Raw genomic sequence first — 20,474 nt, 5'->3', positions numbered from 1 at the left:
CGGGAGGGCCCCGGGCCGGCGGGGAGCGTGGGCGGGCGGCGGCCGTGCGTGGGCTCGCCCCCGGCTGGTTGATGGCTGTACTTTATTTTATTAAATAAAACCGACCCTAGAAGCGACCGCGCCTCGGACCGTCGCGGGGGGACGGGGCGGGGGAGCCGACGGCGACACGCAAGCGGGCAGGCGCGCGCGCTGGGGGCGGCCTCGTGACGCCACCGTGACGCCACGCCGGGGCGGGGCGCCGCGCTGCCCGCCGCGCCGCTGGGTTCCGGGTGCGCGGCGGAGGGCGGGGGCCATGGCGCGCATCACCCTGGAGGACCTGGACGGACTGGGCGAGGAGGCCGCAGCCGGCGGCGGCGGCGGGGAGGATGGCGGCGGCGGCGGCGAGGGGGGGCAGGAGGAAGAGGAGGAGGAGGAGGATCGGGGCCGGCTGTTCGCCCACTGGGAGGCCGTGGCCAGCACGCACCGAGTGAGCCTGCCCCGAGGTGAGCGCCGAGCCGCGCCGCGGCGGCCGGGGGGGCCCTCCCGGGGCTGACGGCGCCCTGCGAGCCGGCCTCGGCCTCCGCCTCGCAGCGGGGTTGGGCGGGCCGGGCCCGGTGCGCGGCGGGACTCCCTCTGCCCCCCAGCCTGGGCGAGCCTCGCCTCTCCTGTGCTTTGCCTTGCAGACATGGCGGGACCCATCGTCCAGATGACCCGGCACAACCAGGCCCGCGAGCCCGTGCCCTACGTCAGCCTTGCGCAGCGCGAGAAGGTGAGGCCCCCTCCTCTCCGCACGCCCGGCTTTTCGTCCCCCACCCGCCTGCGGCGAGGCCGGCGCGGCTGCCGCCGCCAGCCTGGGGAGCTCGCCGACGTCGGCTTGCCTGCGCCGGCCTTGCAGAGGTGTCCGCAGAAGCGCAGCAGCCAGGATGGCCGCTCTGGACTGGTGCAGCGTTCTGCCATTCCTGCGTCTTCTGCTATGCCGAGTCATGGCAACGCTCAACTTCCCAGCCTTTATTTTAAAATTGGCGCTTTCTCTGGTCTCCTGGCTTCCAGTTGTGTCCATTACCAACCTATCCCCTGCTGGGGTGGGCACATCCAAGAGTGTGAATTTTCAGTCCAGAGCCTGCTCCCGGCCTTGCTTAAAACACCTTGTTGCATAGCTCAAAGCCCTGCCGGGTTTGTATTTGTGCTCGTTATGTGGCCGCTGGTTGAGCTGGCACAAGATAAGGATGCTCCTGTGGGGAGCACAGGGCCTGTGGCCCTGGGCGTTAGACGTGAGCATGTGTTGTCGTTTGTCACAAATGCCAATCCAAACGTGGTAGCTTCTGTGTGAAGATCTCCGGTTCTTGCTGGCTAAGTCGCATACCTCTCTCTCACGCTAAAGGGTGCTTCTGAGCTTTGAGAAATAACTGTGAAGAAGCGCTTGTCAGACCGGTTCCTGTGTCTCTGCAGGCTTGGTTGGGCTTGCTACCAAGAAGACATCTGTCAATTGTCCTCTATATGAGGAGAGCTTAACCAGTTTCTTCTGGGCTGAGGTCCAGCACTCCTGCTTGTAAAACACGTCTGAGCCTGTGGGTTGTGCAGCTCTGAACCGGGGCCTCACCACACCCCCTCTTCCCCTGTTCTTCTGGGTCCCAGGGACTTAGTCTGGGCTCTTCCCTACCTCTGCTGCTGCCAGGCAGCAACGAGGCTCCGAGACGTTGTGGGGCCTGAAGATCTTTTGTTGCTATTGGCATCCTCTCTGTGCCTGCGGAGGATTCTTGGAGTTTGGCTCTGGGGCTGGGTGAGGAGACAGGAGCCGCTTCCTGGCATTAGTGCTGAGGGGTCTCTGGAGCTGGGGCCCTTAAGGGCACGCTTCCCAGGCTCGGGCAGGTCGGTAGGTAGCATTTGGTTACTCCTTCTGAGCTGTCAGTGCTGCAAGCCCTCATCCTCTTGGGGGCAAGTGAATTGCTCCGTCAGTACTTGTACTGTCAGTACGAGCCTTGCTCTGTCATACTCAGTCAAATTCCCCAGCTCACATCGCAGGGACCCGTTGCCACTGGGTCCGTGTGAAGCATCTTCACTCTTTCTCTTGGTCAAGTCTCATCTTCTAGAGTGGTGGTGCTTCATATAAGGATTGGGCTGTGGAAGGACCAGACACCATGCCTTGCTGGGTTGATAGGTTTATTTGCAGATGGTGTGGCAGATGAGATTTGCAAATAGTCTAGGGGAACTGGCAGTTTCCTGGCTTGGAAAATGCTCTTGCTCTGCTTTGCTTGGTGGGACCATAGCAGGCATGGCCCCATCTGGAGGGTGGCCTGCAGCGTTTTGGGGCACTCTTCTTCCTGGCACCCCACTGATGCATATGAGCAGCCCAGAGGCCTTCCTTCTGCCTTTGGTTTGGCTTTCTGAGTAGAGACCTGATTTGGGTGGAGGCACAAGGAGGCTGCACTCAGCGTTGGGGCTGGTCACAACTTCCTGGCTCACTCACTGCCAGCACAGCTGCGGAGCACAGAAGTTTGGACAGCTGCCCTGGGCTCGGTGGAACAAGGTTGCCTCATGACCACTTCAATCTGGCTGAAGAACAAGCTGAGAGCAGGAAGATGGGTGCTGCCTACAACGTCCCAGCCCCTCTTTATGCGGTACCTGGGGTTATAACCATGCCATGAGCTGAACTATGAGCAGATCCAGATGCAATTTCCCCACTCCACCTGCCCCACTTCTGCGTTGGGTTTGTCCAGAAGACTGGGCATCTGTGATGGAACTAGAGATTCTGACCCATCCCACAGAGCTGTCCCCTCTGCACCAGCTAAGTTCATGTCTCTTCTTCCTCCTGTCACGTCTTGGTATGTGAGAAGGATCGGAGAGGAGTTTTGTTCCAACCTTCACAGCTCCTCTGGATGTTAGAGCTCTTCTGCCAGACTTTTCCTTCTGCTGGGCAGGAGGGTTTTTGCTTGTTATTCTCTGTGTACGCAGTGATCCAGGGAAAAGGCACTGCACCTGAGAATCACGTCAACCTTACTGGAGGCCTTTGGGTGCCTGGAATCAGGAACATCCTTGTGAGTAGGCAGAACAGCGACTGGAGAGGAGCAGAAAGTCCTGTGCCCCCTGCTGAGGATGTGCTGCATTCCTTGTGCATGCCAGGAGCCTCCAAGCCTCCCTGCACCCTGTCCCCTGTCTGTGCTTTTCCTTTCGCTGACTTTTGCCCGGTGCTGTTAAATGTCCTTGTCTGAGGTGCGTGTGATGCCAGTTCCCCTCGCCTTCTCCGGCCTCCCCTGCCAATTCCTGACTAGCAGGGGGGGTCTCATTTTGGCAGGGTCCTGTCTCCCCGCTTCCTGCCTGTCAGTGTTGGTTTTTGCCACCCAAGTGCTGCAGTGTTGTCAGCGTGCTTAACTCTGACCTGGCTTGTCTGTGGCCTGTTTCAGTGCGAGGAAGCAGCCTACGAGGAGCGGTGGTACCCAGCTGGGAAGTGGGCGTGTGTCACCAAGGGGGAGCCCATGTATGAGCAGAGCATCTCCATGAGCTTCATGAAGCTCATGCGCTACATCTGCAAGGAGAACTCTGTAGGTGTGTGCAGGCAGGGGCTGGAAGGGGCTGGCAGGCTGCGCAGCGGGAGGGCCCTGCCACTGTTCGTCTGGAGTGGGGAGGAGGGCTGCCGCCACTGACCCAGCCATCTCACTGTGCCCACTGCCTTCCTGCCTCCTTCCAGGTTGCTATCTGGGCATGACAGTCCCAGTGCTCAACGAAATCCACTTGACCAAGGAGGGGACCGAGCTGGAGCGTGAGGTCGTAACTGCCTATTATCTCCCAGGAGAGTTCCAGCAAAACCCCCCTGTTCCCACGGACCCCGAAATCCACATCACTGAGAGGGCACCACTCTGGGTTATAACCAGGTGACCCCAGCACCAGAGGTGTTTTCTCAGCTCAGCAGAGGTGTATGAACTCCCTGCACGGCTGCTGTGGTTCCTTGGGCAGAGGGATGGGAGCCCTGGCTGTGGGAAGGGGGAATGTGCTGGCTCTGTTGCTTACGTTGCTCCCTTTGCTGCAGGGTTTTCTATGGGATGACCACTGAGGAGACGATTCTGCGAGAGATCAGTCTCTTCTGGGAGCTCTTGGGCTCCACAGACACTGTGCTCCGGGAAACCTACATTGTGGCTGCTTATGAAAATCCCAGCATCCCTCAGCGCCGCAATGAGATCTGGTTCATCTGCCGAGCAGAGTGAGTCCCTTCCGTGACCGCAAACCATCCTGCAACTGGACCTGGTGTAGATGGCAGTTCTGACCCAAAGGAGACGAATGCACATCGTGACCCACCGTTCACCCACAAAATGACAGACCAGGAGACTGCGGGGTGGGTTTGCTCTCTGCCCTGTGAGGGCCCAGCCAGGGGAAAACCTGCCTGGTCTGCACTTCGCCTGCCCCCGCAGGGGCCAGCTGAGGCTGGAGATGGCACCGGGGAGAGCCTCTGCAGCAGGCTCCTGGTGGGAAGCACCTGGTGGGGGCTCGTGTATGGCAGTAACTGTGCGGGCCTGTGCAATGTGCTAGCCTGGCCTGGGCTTCTCTCAGCTCTGCGCTGGGGTTGCAGAGGTGTGCCAGGCATGCTCGTGGGGCTTGTGGTTGGCAGAGTCACAAGCTGACGGTATCTAGAAGGCAAATGACTGTGTACGAGGTGTGGGACTCTGGGCTCTGGCCTGGTTCCTGTGAGAATGGCTGCCTGTCCTGAACAGAGGCACTGAAGTACTGCTACAGGGACAGTGGGGTTCAAAGGAGGAAAGGGCTCGCCACAAGTGAGATGTGGATCCGGAATGTTTCCTGCCGGGGTGGCTCTCTTTGGACTGTTGGGTGCCTCCCTGGCTGTCAGTCACCATCCCTCAGCCAGGACCGGGGCGCTGGCAGCCTTCATCCATCAGTTGTGGGTGCTGTTTTGTGGACCTGCTGCAAGCTGAGAGGGACAGGTCCTGACAGCAGCAGCAGCGGCACCGCTGTGTGTTGTGTTGTGCATTGATCAGTGAGTTTCACATCCATGAATACTGTCATGCTTTCCTGGGGGAAGCTGGCAGTGCCAACAGTAAATAAACCCAGCTCAAACCACTGCAGCTGCAGATCACTGATGGTGGGGATGGGGGGTGCCCAGGTTGACTCGGGAAGAGCCTTGCTCTCCTTCCTCAAGATGCTCCAGGCTGCAAAGCTGTGGCTAATTAGAAGGGCTCTAATGTTTGCCCAGGTTACGGCCTTGTGCTCATGCAGGCACAGCCTCTGCTTCGCTGCACGGGGTGCTTACGTTGCTGCTACAAACAACTGTGGCCACACTCCCCTGCAGGTAAGGTGGTTTTCTGTTGGATGGGGTCTGCTCTAGCCTCATTTTGCCCCTGTGTGAACGTTGGCTCCTTTGACTGTACTGCGCATGGGCACCTGATCTTGGGGGCTGAGAATTCGAATGTGACTGCACATCGTGCTGGCTGGCTGCAGGAACTGGTGTGCTTTTGCAAGGATGTGCTTAACTGGCTCGGTGTGGGACTTCTGGCTGCTTCTGACCCAGTTCCCAAGGATTTTCCTCCTGCTGTAACTGGAGGTGTGCGGTGTGGCTCACCTCCTGCTGCTCAGACTCTGGCTCTGGCCCTTTGGCCCTACAATGCAGCCGGAGCGGGGTTAGGCCAGGGCCAGCTCTGTGGTCTCGTTGCCCTCGCGGTGCAGGTGGCTTCTGCCGCGCCATTCTCCAGTCAGACGCTGTTCGCTGCCCTGTCTGGGCTGGCTGGCAGCGACGGCTCCTGGCTGCCCAGCCTGCGGCTCTGGGGAGAGCAGGGCCGAGCATGTTACGCCCTCCTCTTCAAGGGAGCGAGGTAGCTTCAGGCAGAGTCCAGGCAAGCACAGCAAGAGCTGGCGGTGGTTTCCTGGGTATCTGGCGGTGCGGTTCTTGTCCCTGGGGCATAAAGGCAGGCAGGGCCGGGGAGGTGCTGTGACCGCCTGCAGCTCTGAGGGCTGATGTGGCAAGCGCTCCTCAGGTAAGAGTGGCGATGCCTGGATCAGCAGCGCTGTGCTCACTTCCCTCCTGGGGAAGGAGAAGCAATTCCCTTGTGGGAGGCTGGGATCAGGTGGCTCAGCATCAGTGGGAGAGCAAAGTCAGCCAGCGTGTGTGGGGCAGAGACCCTCTTACTACATATCAGCTGCTTTTCTTGCTTGCTCTCAGCTCGCAGGTGGAAGTAAAACTTGCTTTCTAGAGCTTGCTGAACAGGCTACCGCTTCCTCTGAGGCTGCTTGGTCCCCAACCACAACCAGAACAGCTTTCGGTGACAGGAAGCGGTGGCTTCCCTATGGGAGAGGACTGGTCTGAGGCTACCGGCAAAGCCGCACGGCCGCGTGCCCTGCCGGGGCGGCTCCGTGGTCTCCCAGGCCCCGCCGGCGGTGGCGAGGGAAGGGGCTTCTGGTGCGGCTCCGGGCTGGCACGGCCACGCAGGGCAGCAGGCTCGCCCCGATCCTGCGCCACAGGTTTTGCTGAGTCAAGGCTTCAGCATCCTCTGTGATGCATCCAGCAGCGCTCTCGGGGATGCTGCGGGCTGTCTGGTGGCGAGCCTTCCACGCGGTACCAAAAGCAGCCAGCGTTTCGGAGCTTCGACAAACCGGCTGGAAAACCGGTGGAACGCAGCAGGGCCGCGGCAGGCGCTCGGGCGGGCCGGGAGGCCTCCGGCCTGCGCCGTGCGGGGGGCCAGGCCGGCTTGCGCCGCTGCGCCCCGGCTTTCTGGGCGAACGTGGAGGAGCGGCGAGGAGCAGGCAGCGCCTTCGGAGGAGCGGCGAGGAGCAGGCAGCGCGTTGCGGAGCTGCGGCTGCGTGCCCAGCGCTCTGCCCGCCGCGGGGCGCAGAGGGGGCTCCCGCCCCCGGTTGAACAGCCAAGCCCGTCTCGGGGGCGGGGAGCCCGGCGGCGGGAGGGGAGCTCGGCCGCCTCCCCGCTGCCCCGGGCCCCCCGTGCCCCGCCGCCGCCGCGGCGGGGGGCTGAGCCGGGCGCTGCCCGCGCGCCCCCGCCCCGCCCGGTTTCCGGTGGCCGCCCCGCCCCCGGAAGCCCCTCCCGGCGGCGGCGGCGGCAGGCGGGGCGGCGGCATGGCCACGGGACGGGGCGCGCGCTGACCGGCGCGGCGGGGAGCGGCGCGGCGCGGAGGATGGCGGCGGTGCGGGCGCTGCTGGTGCTGGGTGAGTGCGGGCCGGGCCGGGCGCCGCAGCATCCCCCCGCCCTGGGGATGCGGGTCCCGGTGCCTCGGCGGCGGCGGCGGCGGCGGCGGGGCTTCGCGCCCCCCCCCCCCCCCCCGGCGCGCTGGGGGGCGGAGGGGCTCCGCGGCCGCCGCCCCATCCTGGTCCGGGCCCCCCGGGTTCCCCTGAGCCCGGCGGTGATGATGGAGCCCGCAGCTGCGGGGGCGGAGCAGGGGTTTCGCGGGGCCCCGTGGCTTCGACCCCGGAGGGCGGCCGCGCCCCCGCCCCGCCGAGCCCCGCTGCGCCGCGGGAGTCGCCGGAGCGCCTGGCCCCGGCTCCCCTTCCCCGGCGTGCGCCGGCTCGCCCTGCCCGCCCCTGCCGAAATGAAGCGGGATGCAAATGCGCCAGGCGTTTGCCGCCTGGGAGGGGAGCGAACAGGCGCTCCCGGAGCCCCCTCTCGCCGGGCTCGGCCCCGTCTCGCAGCCTCCCCGGCCCCGGGGCTAGGAGACAGCAGCGAGGCTGTTTGTGTGCAGCGGTGGGTGGTTTTCCCATGAAATCTGAGCAGATCAAAACTCGCAGGCAAAAAAAAAAAACAACCAGCGGGCACGCAGGGGGCTCCCCCCCTGTGGAAATTGGCCTCCCGAGCGCTGAGGGGGTTTTGTCCCTTGCTGAGCGCGCTGGGACGAGCCGTCCCCGCTGTGCCACCCCGGTGCTGCGCAGGGCGCGAGCCGGCCTCCCTGCCCCTTCCCGGCTCCGCCGTCCTCGGCGGCGGCACGGAGGCTGGGGGCGGCCGGTTGGTTTTCCTGGCTGCTGCTTTTCACGGTGTTCGACCCCAGCCGCAAGGCCCCAACCCGCTTTCCCTCCCTCTGCTCCGTGGTGCTTCTCCCTGCTGGCTTCCTAGCGCCATTTTCCTTGCCCGAGGAGCCCGGGGGTTTTGGCTGTGGCACGAGAGCCAGGGGGGCTGTGAGCGGGTTTCCATCCTGGCTTTCCATCCACGTCCGTCCCATGCCACGCCGCCTTGTTTCTCGCCCCTTTGGCTGGAAACCCTGCAGACAGGGTCCTGGACGTCGCCAGTACCTGCCTGTGGTCCCTTCTGGCATCACCGTGCGCAATTGTATGGTTTGCAGTTTCTGCTGCAAAACCAAGAGCAATCTTAGTCTAGCACCTGGGGACGATACTGCCTCTGAGGGGAAGGTATTTATAGCGCTGCTGCTTTTCACGTGTCTGGAGCTGTGGCTGAGCCCTGCTGCCAGGCTGCAAGTAATGTCCAATTTACAGCTGATAAGCACGAAAAGCAGCACTTATTTAGCTGATTAGCACCTTAATTGCTGATTGCCTTGGCAGCCTTCTGGGAAGGGTGTTTCTGGAGGGGGAGTGCACGCTTTGCTTGGGCTCTGGTTTGGAGCCACGGGCCCTGTGGACCTGCCGCAGCATTCGCCTACCTGCCAGCCTGCCGCCAGCAGCAGCCAGGATGCGCAGGCCTGCCCGTGAGGGCTCTCCACCGCCTCTCCTGCCGGCACGCTCCCCTCTCCGGTTGCTGGAGTTTCTCTACTGCTCCAAGCACTTACTCTCCTCCTTGTTTCTCCTGCTCGGCAGGACCATGTCCTACAGCACTGGGAGGAACGTGCTGCCGTCTGGCTCACGGACACTGTAAAAAAATCTCAGACACCATCAATGTGGCTGAAACGTGGTTTGATGTCTAGGTTTTACGGGCCAGTGGTAAGTTTTGCGGGTTGCGGGGCAGCGTCTCCCATTGCCTGTGGATGCTGTTTGGAGAGAGGGCTGGGGAAAGACCTGTGAAGTGTAGGGTATCCATGGCTCACGCGGGTCCTGTCTCTGATCCTCCTTTGCCACGTATGTGTTCCAGGAGTGCTCGGTGCTTGAACTGCTGGTCCCCGTTCCTCCATTTCCGTTGCTCAGCAAAGCTGTGATCTTTCTGGAAATGACACTGCAGCGTGCCAGATGTGTGCTGGCTTCTGCTGGAACATGTGGTTGAAATGCTAGCGGAGGAAATATTTGCTGAGTCAACTCTTCTTTAAAGCTAAAAACCCCAAAAGGTCTATTTTGTTCTGGAAGTGCCTCCATGTCCTGTGCTGAGCTGTATGTTTCTGTGTGGCGGTGCTTTTCTTGTGCTCGCTAGCAAGCCTGTTCCTAAAGAAGAAAAATCTCTGAAAACAGGAATGATCAGACAGGATCGGAGAATTTCTCTTGGCTTTAAATAAATTTCCAATAGTATGACTTGGGTGACTTTCACTCTTTGAGCTGAAGCTGCCATCTGTTTTCCAGCGGCTCCGAGTCCTCTGCAGCCAAACCAAGTACTATGATAGTTCATCTGAGTGAGCATCCCTTCAGCAGCTGAAAAGCTGTGCTGCTCAGCACATTTTTGGGCTGTTTTGGGGCAAAGCGGTGACAAGCCAATACCATTGTTTTCTTATGAAGCATGCGATCCCCCTTGGGACTTAGCTGTGCTCAGGCAGTGCTCCGGGCAGGCTGTAACCCCGACGTGGCAGGAGCTTCAAAGGCACGGTGACTCCGTAGTCATGACCATAGGCACTTCTTTGTCTGCACAGTGGGTCCTGGACTACTGAGAGCTGGCACCGACCAGCGGGTTGTCATGTTCTGCATCCTTTAAAGATGTTCTCTGATCTCTTAATTGATCTGGAATGAGACCGTCTTCTAAAGGCACATGGGCAGATGTTTAAACTGCAGCGAGCACCTGTATTTAGTTGCGTGCTGGGTGATGAATGCTCTTGCTGATGGGAGCGTGTTTCCTCCCAGTCTGCTGAAGCCCTCTTGCTCAAGGGAGGTGGGTGGATGGCACCGCACATCTGCGTGTTGCTCGGATGGATAGGTCTCATCTTGTTTGACCAAAGGCTCGTCCATGTTGCATCCAAGCAGGCATATGTGTCCGGGGAGGGCAGCCTGCGCTTTCTCCAGAGGCCATGGAGCCTAAGGGGAATGGAGGGAACAAGGCAGGAAAGGAGTGGGAAGAGAAGAGCCTGGCTTTGGGGCAGTGGGCAAGAACGCAAGGGCCAGTCTGTCTGTAAGCGATAAGGCACTTAAAAAAGATCTGAAGGCTGTGAGGCCTGGTTACAGGTATTTACTAGGGGAACTTTACACTAATATTTTTCTTCCCTTCATTGCAATTCATCTGCTATTTGAGCTGCAAAGATCAAAGCTGTCTTCCAGCAAGCACACGTGGACTTAAGTAAATAGCTGGACCTACACCTCTCTCCAGTGAATAAACACTCTTTCCTCTCTGAACATTTTCAAGCGTAGCTCTCAGGCCTGGAATGCAAAATATTTCACATTAGCAGTGGGTGTTTCCACTGCTTTCGATATTTGGGAACTTGGAACAAATGCTTATTTAGCAGTAGACAGACTTGGGTACAAACGTGCTCTTTGTGAAGGCAGTTGCTGCTGCGGTGTTTGCAGGGAAATTCCCCTGAGATCAGAGGACATGCGATTGTTTGTCCAGACCCCAAGGAAACAGGTCTCGTTCTCCTAACATGAGTGGCAGTCTCATGGGCTGGGACAGGCAGCTCTTTGGAGGGCAGCGAGGCTGACAAGATGCTTGGCAGATGCACAGGAACATCCTCCTTGATGCGGGTTTAAGTTGCATGGGCTGTTAACATTCGGTTTGGGGGGGTTTGCAAAAGCTATGAACTAGCACAGTGGATTTTGCTGTGGAAGTGAGAGAGGCAACTGTACCAGTTCACCTCCCCAGGCCCCCGGTGAACACCTTTGGCATGGAGGTACCTCCTGGAGAAAGCTGGTCATGCCCGAGGTGGGAGAAGGGCTAGTGTAGTGTCTTTTACCTTTACAAGAAATAGGCTGTGTCTTGGGGGAGAAGGGGAAGGGAGATGAAGAAATGACGATTTGACGATTGGTAACATGTTGGTTCTTGGGCATCAGCCTGCACCTCAGCATGGCAGAGGTGCCACGCTGGGTGGCCTGTTTCCATGTCCTGCTCCTTGCCTGGAGGATGCTGGGAGGTGGCATCCAAGAGCTGCTTGCAAATGCCTTTAGTCTGTTAGAAAAGCAGACGTTCTATTGCACAGTGGGGTTAAAGGGCTGTGCTGTGAACGTAGCATACCTTCTGTGCCACCTTGCCTGGAAGAAGCAATCCCACTGCTGAGCATCGGAAGGATTTGTCCTCTGAGAGAGACCTGACAGGGAGCAGATAGGGATGCTGCAGGTTTTCAGGCTCTTCATGTAGCTGCCTGCTAGAGCAGGGGCTGTTCCCTGGGCTTTGTCCTGGTTGGGAGGCTCTGCATGTGGTTCATGAGGTCCTTGTGAGCTTTTGGCAGTCCAGATACATTGTGCATCTCTTGCCTTTTAGGGAGGTTGTTCAGAGGGAGTGCGAGTAAGGTGGGGGACCCTGGGGTCTTTAGAAGCTGTTTGCTCACTCCCTAGTGCCAAAGCTACTGAACCGCAGAGCAAGCAAGCAAGCACATGGCTTTTTGATTCTAAAGGATGTGGCCTGGGCAGGGTCCTGCTCTTTCACCTCCTCCATCCTACCTGACCCTGTCAGGATCTGCTGTGCTGGTTGTGTTGATGAGCTGTCAGCTGTCTGTTTGTCTCTCCTCTTCCTTGCCTGTTGCTGGGGGGTCTGATCCAGGGGCTGCTTTCCTGCATTGCTGTCGGGTGCTGTGTGAGGGAGCAGTGTCCCATCGCCTCTCAAGTCGCACAGTGCCAGCAAATCCACGTTGCGTTGTAATGGGAACTGTTGCTATTGCTGTTTGGTTTAGACCGGACAGCTGGTGTCCCTAAACAAAAAAAGGCCAGACTGAAGGATCATCATGAGGAAGACCATCTCCTGCTGCATTCTTCCTGTGCCTTCTGAACGTAGCACTGTGCAGGCAGTGGGAAAGAAGAGAGGCTTGCAAGGCATGGCTTTATACGGATGCAGGTTGGTTTGGGAACTAGACCAGAGTGCAACAGAGGCTTTGCAGGATGCTCACGAGTGTCTGCGGTCTCAAGGAAGAATAGTTGTCTGGGGTTTGTTCTGGATATTCTCCTCCACGGGAGATGGGCGCAGGCTGGTTGTGGTGAAGCTCCTCTGGGCTCTTGAGGTTGGAGACACATTCAATGTGTTAAGCAGCTGCAGTTCTCCGAGTCCAGGCTGTGTGTCTGGGTGCTGCTTGAGTTCAGGTTGAATAGAGTCCTGTCCAAAGGTTTGTCCAATGTTTCCTCTTGCCTCTGCCTGCTTTGGCACGTTGCAGCACGGTGAGGATGGACCCACGCCACCCTGTCAAGGCAGCGACTCCATTTCGGGTCATTCCTTTGTTCTGGGGAAATGCTTGGCAGCAAGCGCTGTTCTCCTGTGTTTACCTGTGTCTCCTTTTAATCTGTGCAGCCCCTGCCGAGTAGCTGTGGAAGATCTTCAAGCCAAACACAAGTGGTCTTTGTTTCAAAGCATCAATTTGTGTTGGCAGCCAGGTCTGCAGCGCATGTGCTTTTCATTGACTGCTGCTCCAGCTCTGTTCCTCACTCTTGCCAGTTTTTTTTTTAAATTTAATACAAAAATGTTTTTCCTGAGCTTAAAAGGCTGAGCCGTACAGTACTTCTAGTCTTAATTTAAGCCTTGCCTTTTTCGGGGAAGCAATCTCTGTCTGTACACAGAACAGACTGCTTTCCTCTCCTCTGAGAGGTAACTAATACGTGCTGTCTGATCAGCAAAGAGAGAGGCGAGGGGGACTTCAGAGTGGTTTGCAGACTTCTGAAAGCCTGGTCTGTGTGCCTGGAATGAGGAGTTTTGGTGTGCCGGCCCAGCTCGGGCCGTTCCAGGGCCTGCTTGTCTTAGAGCACTTTGGGAAGGTTGATGGGTAGGTGCTTTTGTTGATACTCTTTGCAGACTGTTACTGCTTGGGGCTGCTCCTTTGATTTGGTCAACTTTCAAAAATCCATCCTCTATTCTCCGATTTTGACCCTCTGGAGTTGTTCTGCAAGGGCTACTCTTGAAAATGCATTTTAATCCTTAAAAATACTAGGTGGCATCCAGGCAAGGCCCAGGTCACTACTTAAAACGTTCCTGTTGATAGTGAACAGATGGATGCTGGGGTGTCCAGGTGCCCCAGAGAGCAGAAATGAAAACTAGCCAGATCCAACCGCAGGAGAATTCAGACTGGGACTTGCCAGGGTGGAACGTCGCAGTGATGAGTATTCGTGGACTCTCTGTCCCCTTGCACAGCGGGTGCATGCAAATTGTGTGTCTGGTGAGGAGGCATGGCTGTTTTTAACCGATGATTCCTCGTGTGAAATGGAGCTTGCCGGTGGGATACCAATGGCCTGTCTTCTCCTTGTCAAATTGAGCTCTGATTTGAATGGAGCAGGGAGGACCTTTGGCATTTGTGGACTGGGGTGTGCACAGGGCACCTGAATGTGTGTGAATTGAATCCACTGCTGTCAGATGGTCTGGACCTCTGTGAGGTTGGGATGTCTTGGGTCGGTGTTCCTGTTGTGCAGGATGATGGATGAGGAAAACTGATACGAGCAGACTCCTGTCTGGAAGGTGGGGTGGCGCATTTGATTTCAGGTGCGTGAGCCCTCCCGCTCTGGAAAGCGAGATGTTGCAGGCTGGGAGAAAGCGATGACGCACGCAGGGTTGCTGCCTGTGCTGGGAGCTGGTGCAGGAAGGGGCTGGGGTTTGAGTGAGTGATTATTAGAAGTCCACTTGTATTTCAGCCCCTGGTTGACATAGGTTCAGTTCCTAGATGACTTCTGTCCCGGAGGACAAGAGTGTCTGTGAGTGCTTTGCACTCGGACCTCAGTGCTAATGACAGATACTTGTTTTCAGGGTAGCTCTAAGGTGACAGGCTTTATAACTTTTTCTCTCCTGCAATGCTGTCAAGAGATGAAGTTTGTCCCAGCATCAGGATTTTACACCTGGGTGCAGCTTGGGCCGCCCTGAAAAGCAGCCAAGACAGCGCCCTACTGCCATCGATATGGGCATGCCGGCGAGTTGGCTCCGTCCTCCGTCACCCCAAGCTAGAGGGCTCTGTCCCCAGAGCCACGGCACGGGGAGGCCAAGCCCTGCTCCAGCTGCAGAGGGGAGGCTTATGTGCCTCTGGGCAGCTCTGTGTAGGGTTGTTCTTGCTGTCGAACGTGATGCTGGCACAAGATAGGCACAGTATTGCTTAAGACCAACTATAAACACTCTCCTTATTACGGTTGCTTGTTGGCCTCTTTAGGAGCACAAAGGAAGCCTTTGATTCCAAAACATATAGTGACTCTCCAAATGGTTAAAGGCAGGACAAGCAGCGGCTTGCAAGTGCTTTATTGCTCTCCACGCAGCATGCTTTGGTGTGTGTCCTGGCTCTGCTGGGGAGGCCCATCACTTGCATGGCACAGAGCTGCTCTGTGGTGTTGGCTCTGTTGAAGTCGCTGGCAGTGCCTGTGTCAGCGGGAAGCTTTCATGGGAGGAAAGCTTTCCCAGCAAAGACAAGATCAGAGAAGATAAAACCAGACAGTCTTGTAGGGTACCACATAGGGCAGTGCATCCAGCTCTCCTGAACCATCCATGGGAGCATAGATGGGTTTGTGGAGGACGAGTCGTTCAGTTGCCTCTGCAGCTGCCCTGCCAACACTGAAAGTCTCCTCCAGCAGTTGAAGAATTGTGCAAATCGTCAAAGAAAAGAAAGAGCTTCCTGTGAGTTACTTGGCGTTCTTCTTTGTCCCTGTCCCTCCATGCTGCCTGCTGTGAACACTGGGAGCCTGGGAGACGTCTGAGAGCACCTGGCAGGTGCTACAGGAGTGGCCAGTTCCTGGGCTGAGCCTTCTTCTGTAGCAGTGAGATGGCTGGATGTCAGCCGATGGTCTTGAGATAACCCTTCCCTCCGGCCAGGTTTGAACAGATGTTTATCCACCATATTCCAAGCAAAAGCCGAGCTATGAAGGCAACACGTGTGATTTTTCTCTGCTGTGTTAGCTCCTGATGGCTCTCCCTGCATGTTGTGTGTGCTTGCTGCCTTCAGATGCATAAATGGAGGAGCTGCTTGCTGGGGCCTCACCTGGCGCAGCAGCATTGACCCTTCTGCCCGGGTCCTGCCTCTGCCTTGCTGCCTTGTTGCTCTGGTGCAGGTGCAGCTGTTCCTTTTCCAGTTGTGCCTCCTGTCTCCCCTCTCCCTGGTTCCTCTCCTGTATCCAGACCCCCGCCCTGGCATGCCACACGTCCCTTCTCAGGCTTTCCTGTTGCTCGGCCTCTCTCCGGTGCCTGGCTGTGAGCACTGCTGTTTTGCCAGGTGTGGCTGTGGCTTCCTCAGCCCATCTTGAGATCACTCTTGCCTCCTTGAGCCAGGCAACCCAGTTCACAACAGGTGGTGAGAAATCGGAGCAGGGCTGGGGCAGGGCTGCTGAGATGTTCAGGTGGTTCTTGGAAATCAGAGGCTTTTTTGATAGGAATTCTTCCACTCAGCTAAGGAAAAGTCTTGAAACCATGTGGCCTGAAGCAGAAACCACTGATCTGAATGGTTAACATTTTGACAAGAAAATAAGCGCCCAGGATACAAGAGTGTCGTGCTGGGCGTCCTTCAGTGTCACGCTGTGTTCCTGTGGCCTTGCTGGGATTTGGCCCTGCCTCTCACTGGCTGGAGATGGTCTCCTGCATGGCTGCCATGCAGACAAAAACATGCCGTGGGTTTGATGGAGCAGTGCATTTTACCTGGATTGCGAACGGCCACGGTGAGCAGCCAGGCACCTGCAGATGTCTCAGCACAACTTCTTACTCTCCAGGACCTGGTTGTTGGGTGTCTGTTGCCACTGTTTCTGTGCTTCCTTGGCATTTGGTTGCTTAGGATGTCCTGGTGCTCTTCCACTGGTGGATTAGTGACCATCCAATAAGACTTATTTGTTCTCCAGATACATTGGGAATCAGCTATCCTGCCACTATTGAGAAAAGCACTTGTTTTTCAAGGAGATTTGGTTAGTATGAATTTCTGTCTTTTCGAGCCTGTTATACCTGAGCTTTTCCTTAATTTGTCACTGGGGCTTTGCCTTAGATCTATCTGTAGCAAGCATTCTGCCTAGTTATCGATTTGTAAAAGTATTCCAGAAAGTGCTCTGCTTGCGTGTTCTTCCCACTCAGTGACTTTTCTCCATTTTTAGCTGAGAGGTAATGTAGCAATGTCTCATAGAGAAGCTACCTTTTAATTAATATTGCATGAGCAGAGGAAATATTAGCTTCTCTGTCTACTTTCCTATTTTTGTGGCTTTTAATATAGATTCATTAATGGCTCTAATGAAAATAAACAAGGAACTGTTCCTTTCTGTGCCCTCTTTGCTTTCAGAGGTGATACTGCAGGTCCAGCCTTCCCGGTGATGTTTCCCCCAGGAGGCAGGTCCGGGGCCGTAGCTGGGCAGCAGTGCTGCCCTGCACAACCATAAACGGTGATTGTGAAATGGGGCTGGTCTGCAGCTTTCCAGCAATGAAAAGAGAAGGAGCGGGGTGAAATCTGCAGACCTGTAGGGCGTAGTTGGAGACGGATACAGGGAGTTGTGGATGGTGCTTTGTAGCCAGGAGGAAGACAATGCCACATAGACTGAAAATGGATGTACAATGCAGAGCAGGCGGTATTAACTAGTGTCCGTGAAACACTCATGAGGGGTGACACAGAAATGATACGAACCCAGAGAGAAGCAACCAGTCCCTCCTCTGCAAGCTTCAGATGCAGGGAGGTCAAAACCAGCAGCATAGAGCCCATATAAATAAGAGAGGCACCAATGCAGCTAGTGGAGTGAGGCCTATTTCAGGTGTCTCCTCAATGCCTTTTGGCAGCTCCACTTGTCTCTGGCACTACTGGATGCATGGGGCAGTTTTTAGCTTGCAGCACCGTGGTGGCTGCTAGGAAAAGCTGGTGTGTGTTGTCGGGAGCACCTTTCCTGGGAGCTTCTTCCCTTCCTATGGGAGGGGAGCAAACAGGTCAAACCTGCAGTAAACCAAGCGGAGAAGCAGGATGCTCCAGAGGCTCACTCACCTCAAGCTGGACCCACGGCACAGCCTTGCTCTGTGGAGAGTACGGCTGCAGGATTGCCCCTGATGTGGTGCTGTATGTGGCATCCCCCAGCCTCTGTGCCATCCCCCTGCTCCTGGGAAGGCAGAGTGGCTGGATGCGTGCTTGTGGGTGGGCCGTGCTGAGGCAGCTGCATGCAGGGGTGCAGAACTGAATCCCTGCAGCAGTTGCCACAGCATGGGTGTCACTTTCAAGGCTGTGGCACTGGATGAACCATTTCTCCCGTGAGCTATAAGCTGTCTGGAGAGCTTGACCAGCTGGATCTTCCTGGCTTCGTGGCAAATCCATCTGAGTCTCTACAGGCAGATAATTAAGGGAAACTTAGCTGTAAATATACTGCCATGACCTGGAGAGAGATTTAAAATATTTATCCCAGAGCAGGGCTTGGGAGATAAATAAGCTCCCTGTCTGCTTCCTTGCACGCAAAGCTCAGGAGTGCAGCTGTCCCTTTGTCCCCAGCTCTCAGACTCCTCCTTGGGGCTGGAGGCTTGTTTATGGGTGGGCTTGAAGTCCCTGTGGGTAGTATAAACTTATAGCTATCGGCAAAATGGAGGGGGGGATGCCAAGGGTATTGCGCTGGTGTGGATGTGAGTTCTTGTCTGCACCCTCTCTCCCCCCATCGGCCCCCCCAGCTGCTCTCCCTGCTCTGTTGCTCTCAGGGTGTTTGTGGAGCTTGCTGGTGAGCCATGTCTGGGTTGGGGTCTGCTGGGTAAAGTTGTAACCCTCCCACCTGGCCCCCTCAGAAAGCAAGATCTGCAAGATGTCCTGACCAAGCACATCCAAGAGCCAGCGCGGGTTTAGGTGGTACTGGGGAGATTTTCCTCCTTCCAGTGGGTTTGGTGGTAGCATGCAGAGAAGCAGCTCACTCAAGCAGCTTCAGTGCCAAATCTGCTTCATTCTCCAAGAAACAGCCCTGGGAGAGCAAGGAAAGCTTGCTGGCAAGAGTGTGCCATGCCCAGCGCCGCCTTGGCTCGGGTGCTGATCCGACGGCCTCGCTGCACCGAGAGGAGCCGGCTCTGAGCAGCAGCCTCGTCTTCTCTGACGGTGCATTGATGAAGCGGCTGGCTTTGCTCGGAGGCCTCGTGTGCGTGCTGCTTTGCTTCGCACTGCTTCCCTTGCCCTGGCCTCCTCCCCCCCTCCCCCCACCTCCCTCTTTTGTCTCTGCAGCCTGAGTTTCCATTCTCTGGGCTGGCTGGGGCTCCTGTTTGCTGAAGGGAAGCGCCAGGCAGCTTTATGGAGCTCGCTCTGGTTTTTCCCATCATCTCCTGGAACGGCGTTTCAGCTCAAACAGGAAAAACGTGAAGCCCTGGCCAGGGGCTCCCTCCACATACTCGGCGCTGTTGTGGAGGAATCCCTCTTGGCTGGGCTTGGGATGGCAGGAGCAACGTCAGCCGTCGGCCCTCAGCCTGAGTGAAGGGGCGTGAGGACGTAGCGGTGAGTGCTGGTGTGATGGCTGGAGGTGCTGGCCCCAGCTACCACGGGATGAGTTCTCAGCCACACGGACCTTGTGGGTGAAGCAACGCAGCCTCATTGCTGCAGGGTCTCATCTCCAGCCCCAGACCAAGGAGCGCTGAGCCCTGAGCCAGCTCTGTCGCAGCTCTTCCCCGCTGGCAGGACCTACTTGGCTGTTCAACACCGCCTGGGCTCTCCTCTACCACCAGAGGGGTTTTGCTTCGTAAAGACGTTTGCGTTCTCGCATGCTCCTTGCTTAAATTGTGGGGGAAGCATGGTCCTTTGAGGCCGCTGCACAGGGAGCACGCAGCTCACCCTGGCTCCGCTTGGCGCCCGTCTGCCATGTTCCCTTTTGCGGGAGAAAAGTGCAATACCTTTGTTGTGTCGGCCGGAGAGCTCGGCCTCCAGATCAGCTGCGTCTCCAGCCTGCCCTGCGCTGCCAGTAGCACACGTCAGCTATAAATCAGTGTTTCTGAGGAAGCCAGAGAATTGCTCAAGGGCTCTGAGCAAGCCTGGGAGAGTCGGTTGGCAGGACCGGTGGGTGCAGCAAGCCTGTCGCTGGTGCTGAGTCACCCTTGAAGCATTTGTGTTTCTCACTGGGGCTTGGCAACCCAGCTGGTGGTGTCTGCTTGGGAGCCTTTGGCTGACGCACCATTAAAGATGGTTTAATTGAGCCAGCAGGATTCCCAGCTCCTGTACTGGGCTTGTGGCCTTCCTGCCTCACTCGTTCCTCTGTCTCTGTTTATCTGCCACCAAGATGTTGTCCTGGCCTTCCTGGGGGTCCCATGGCCACCACTGCCTGCGCTGCTCAGCAAGCCGGTACGGTCCTACCTGCCAGACCAAAGCAAGCTTTCTTCTCCACAAGCCAGAGGCTGTGTGGTGCAGACAGCTGCCAGCATGTGCCTGTGCCCTGAGGATTTGGGCAGGAGAAGCTGTGGTCCGGCTGTGAACTCTGCCCTGTCCCCCTCCCAGCTGTACCACCCTGGCACTGCACTCATGGCTTGGGCTGATTCTCTGGGGTGGGGGCTCAGGAGGGGTACATGGGCTTCTCTTAGGAGTCTGGGACCACCTGGTTGCCTCCGTGGCCCAACAGAATGGCATCCTTTCCCTGTGACCAGGCGTGTGTGTCCCCCCAGGGATGCCCATGTCTCCACTTGCAGCAGATGCCAGGAGCACAGGCTCAGCCCTGGTGCAGAGCATGGCTCAGAGCGGTGTCGACCTGCTCCCAGGACAGACAGGGGCCTCCTGCGGGGCCAAGGCCAGTTGTTCTGGTTCAGTAGCCCCAGCTGTTGGGGGAGCCCAGGAGCTTGGCTACCACTGGGACTTCCCTGCCTTGCTCTAGCTTTCCTCTGTTTGAGCAAGGTGCTGAGATGCCAGGAGAGACTGTGGGGCAAAGGTACAGCTAGCAGTTCAGCCCAGACACGTCCTCCATACCTTAAAGACACCACTAGCAAATCCCTCAGCCTTGGAGACAAGCTGCACAGCACAGTGGCTGTCCCACCAGCCCACAGTGGGGTGTTGGTTGGCAGCAGCCCTGCTCTGCTCGGGAATGGGGAGGAACCTCCTGTAACGTTCCCATTGCTCTGTGGCTGCAGAGTAGCACCCTTGTTGCTGTTCTTGCTCATTGCCAGAGCAGCAGCTAGCTCGTGCTGTGGGACATGCCCTGGACCTCGCTCCCTACCACTGCCCTGTCCCTGACTGCGGAGATTATCATGTCACGTTGCTTTGGGGTGGCTCTTCTCTTGTCCTGCTGCCTGTCTTTGAGCACACAAGAAAGCAGGGTCTCTGCTTGCTGCCAGTGCAAGGATGAAGGCAGGGAGCTGCGGAGGATAGAGGCTGCAGAGCTCCTGTGGCAGAGTTACGAAACTGAGCGTGGGA

The 20,474-nt window shown here is 57.4% G+C and overlaps 2 protein-coding genes across 3 annotated transcripts in view; both read left to right on the top strand.

Annotated features, from left to right (window-relative positions):
• The first annotated feature begins 141 nt into the window (after positions 1 to 141).
• On the top strand, positions 142 to 5,047 carry LOC104009579 (heme-binding protein 1). Its single transcript, XM_087773507.1, has 5 exons — positions 142 to 482; positions 663 to 748; positions 3,381 to 3,522; positions 3,665 to 3,848; positions 4,004 to 5,047. Exons 1-5 carry the CDS (start codon positions 293 to 295, stop codon positions 4,176 to 4,178), a joined length of 777 nt encoding a protein of 258 aa, XP_087629633.1. The 5' UTR covers positions 142 to 292; the 3' UTR covers positions 4,179 to 5,047.
• Positions 5,048 to 5,181: 134 nt separating this feature from the next.
• The window catches only part of PTK7 (protein tyrosine kinase 7 (inactive)), a 40,649-nt gene continuing 25,356 nt past the window's right edge, over positions 5,182 to 20,474 (top strand). The window contains exon 1 of one of the 2 annotated variants that reach the window (XM_087773493.1): positions 5,182 to 5,275. In XM_087773493.1, coding sequence (XP_087629619.1) covers positions 5,197 to 5,275 — 79 coding nt within the window. In that variant the 5' untranslated portion in view covers positions 5,182 to 5,196. Of the gene's footprint in view, positions 5,276 to 7,027; positions 7,138 to 20,474 lie in introns of those variants that run through there. The other variant, XM_087773495.1, reaches the window with a different exon arrangement.

The sequence above is a fragment of the Nipponia nippon genome, unplaced genomic scaffold (genome assembly GCF_047370975.1).
Source record: "Nipponia nippon isolate SJK-2023a ecotype South Korea unplaced genomic scaffold, ASM4737097v1 scaffold_4, whole genome shotgun sequence".
In the NCBI taxonomy this organism is placed as follows: Eukaryota; Metazoa; Chordata; class Aves; order Pelecaniformes; family Threskiornithidae; genus Nipponia; species Nipponia nippon.
Note: the sequence above shows the minus strand (reverse complement) of the source record. Positions and strands in the feature narration are given on the sequence as shown.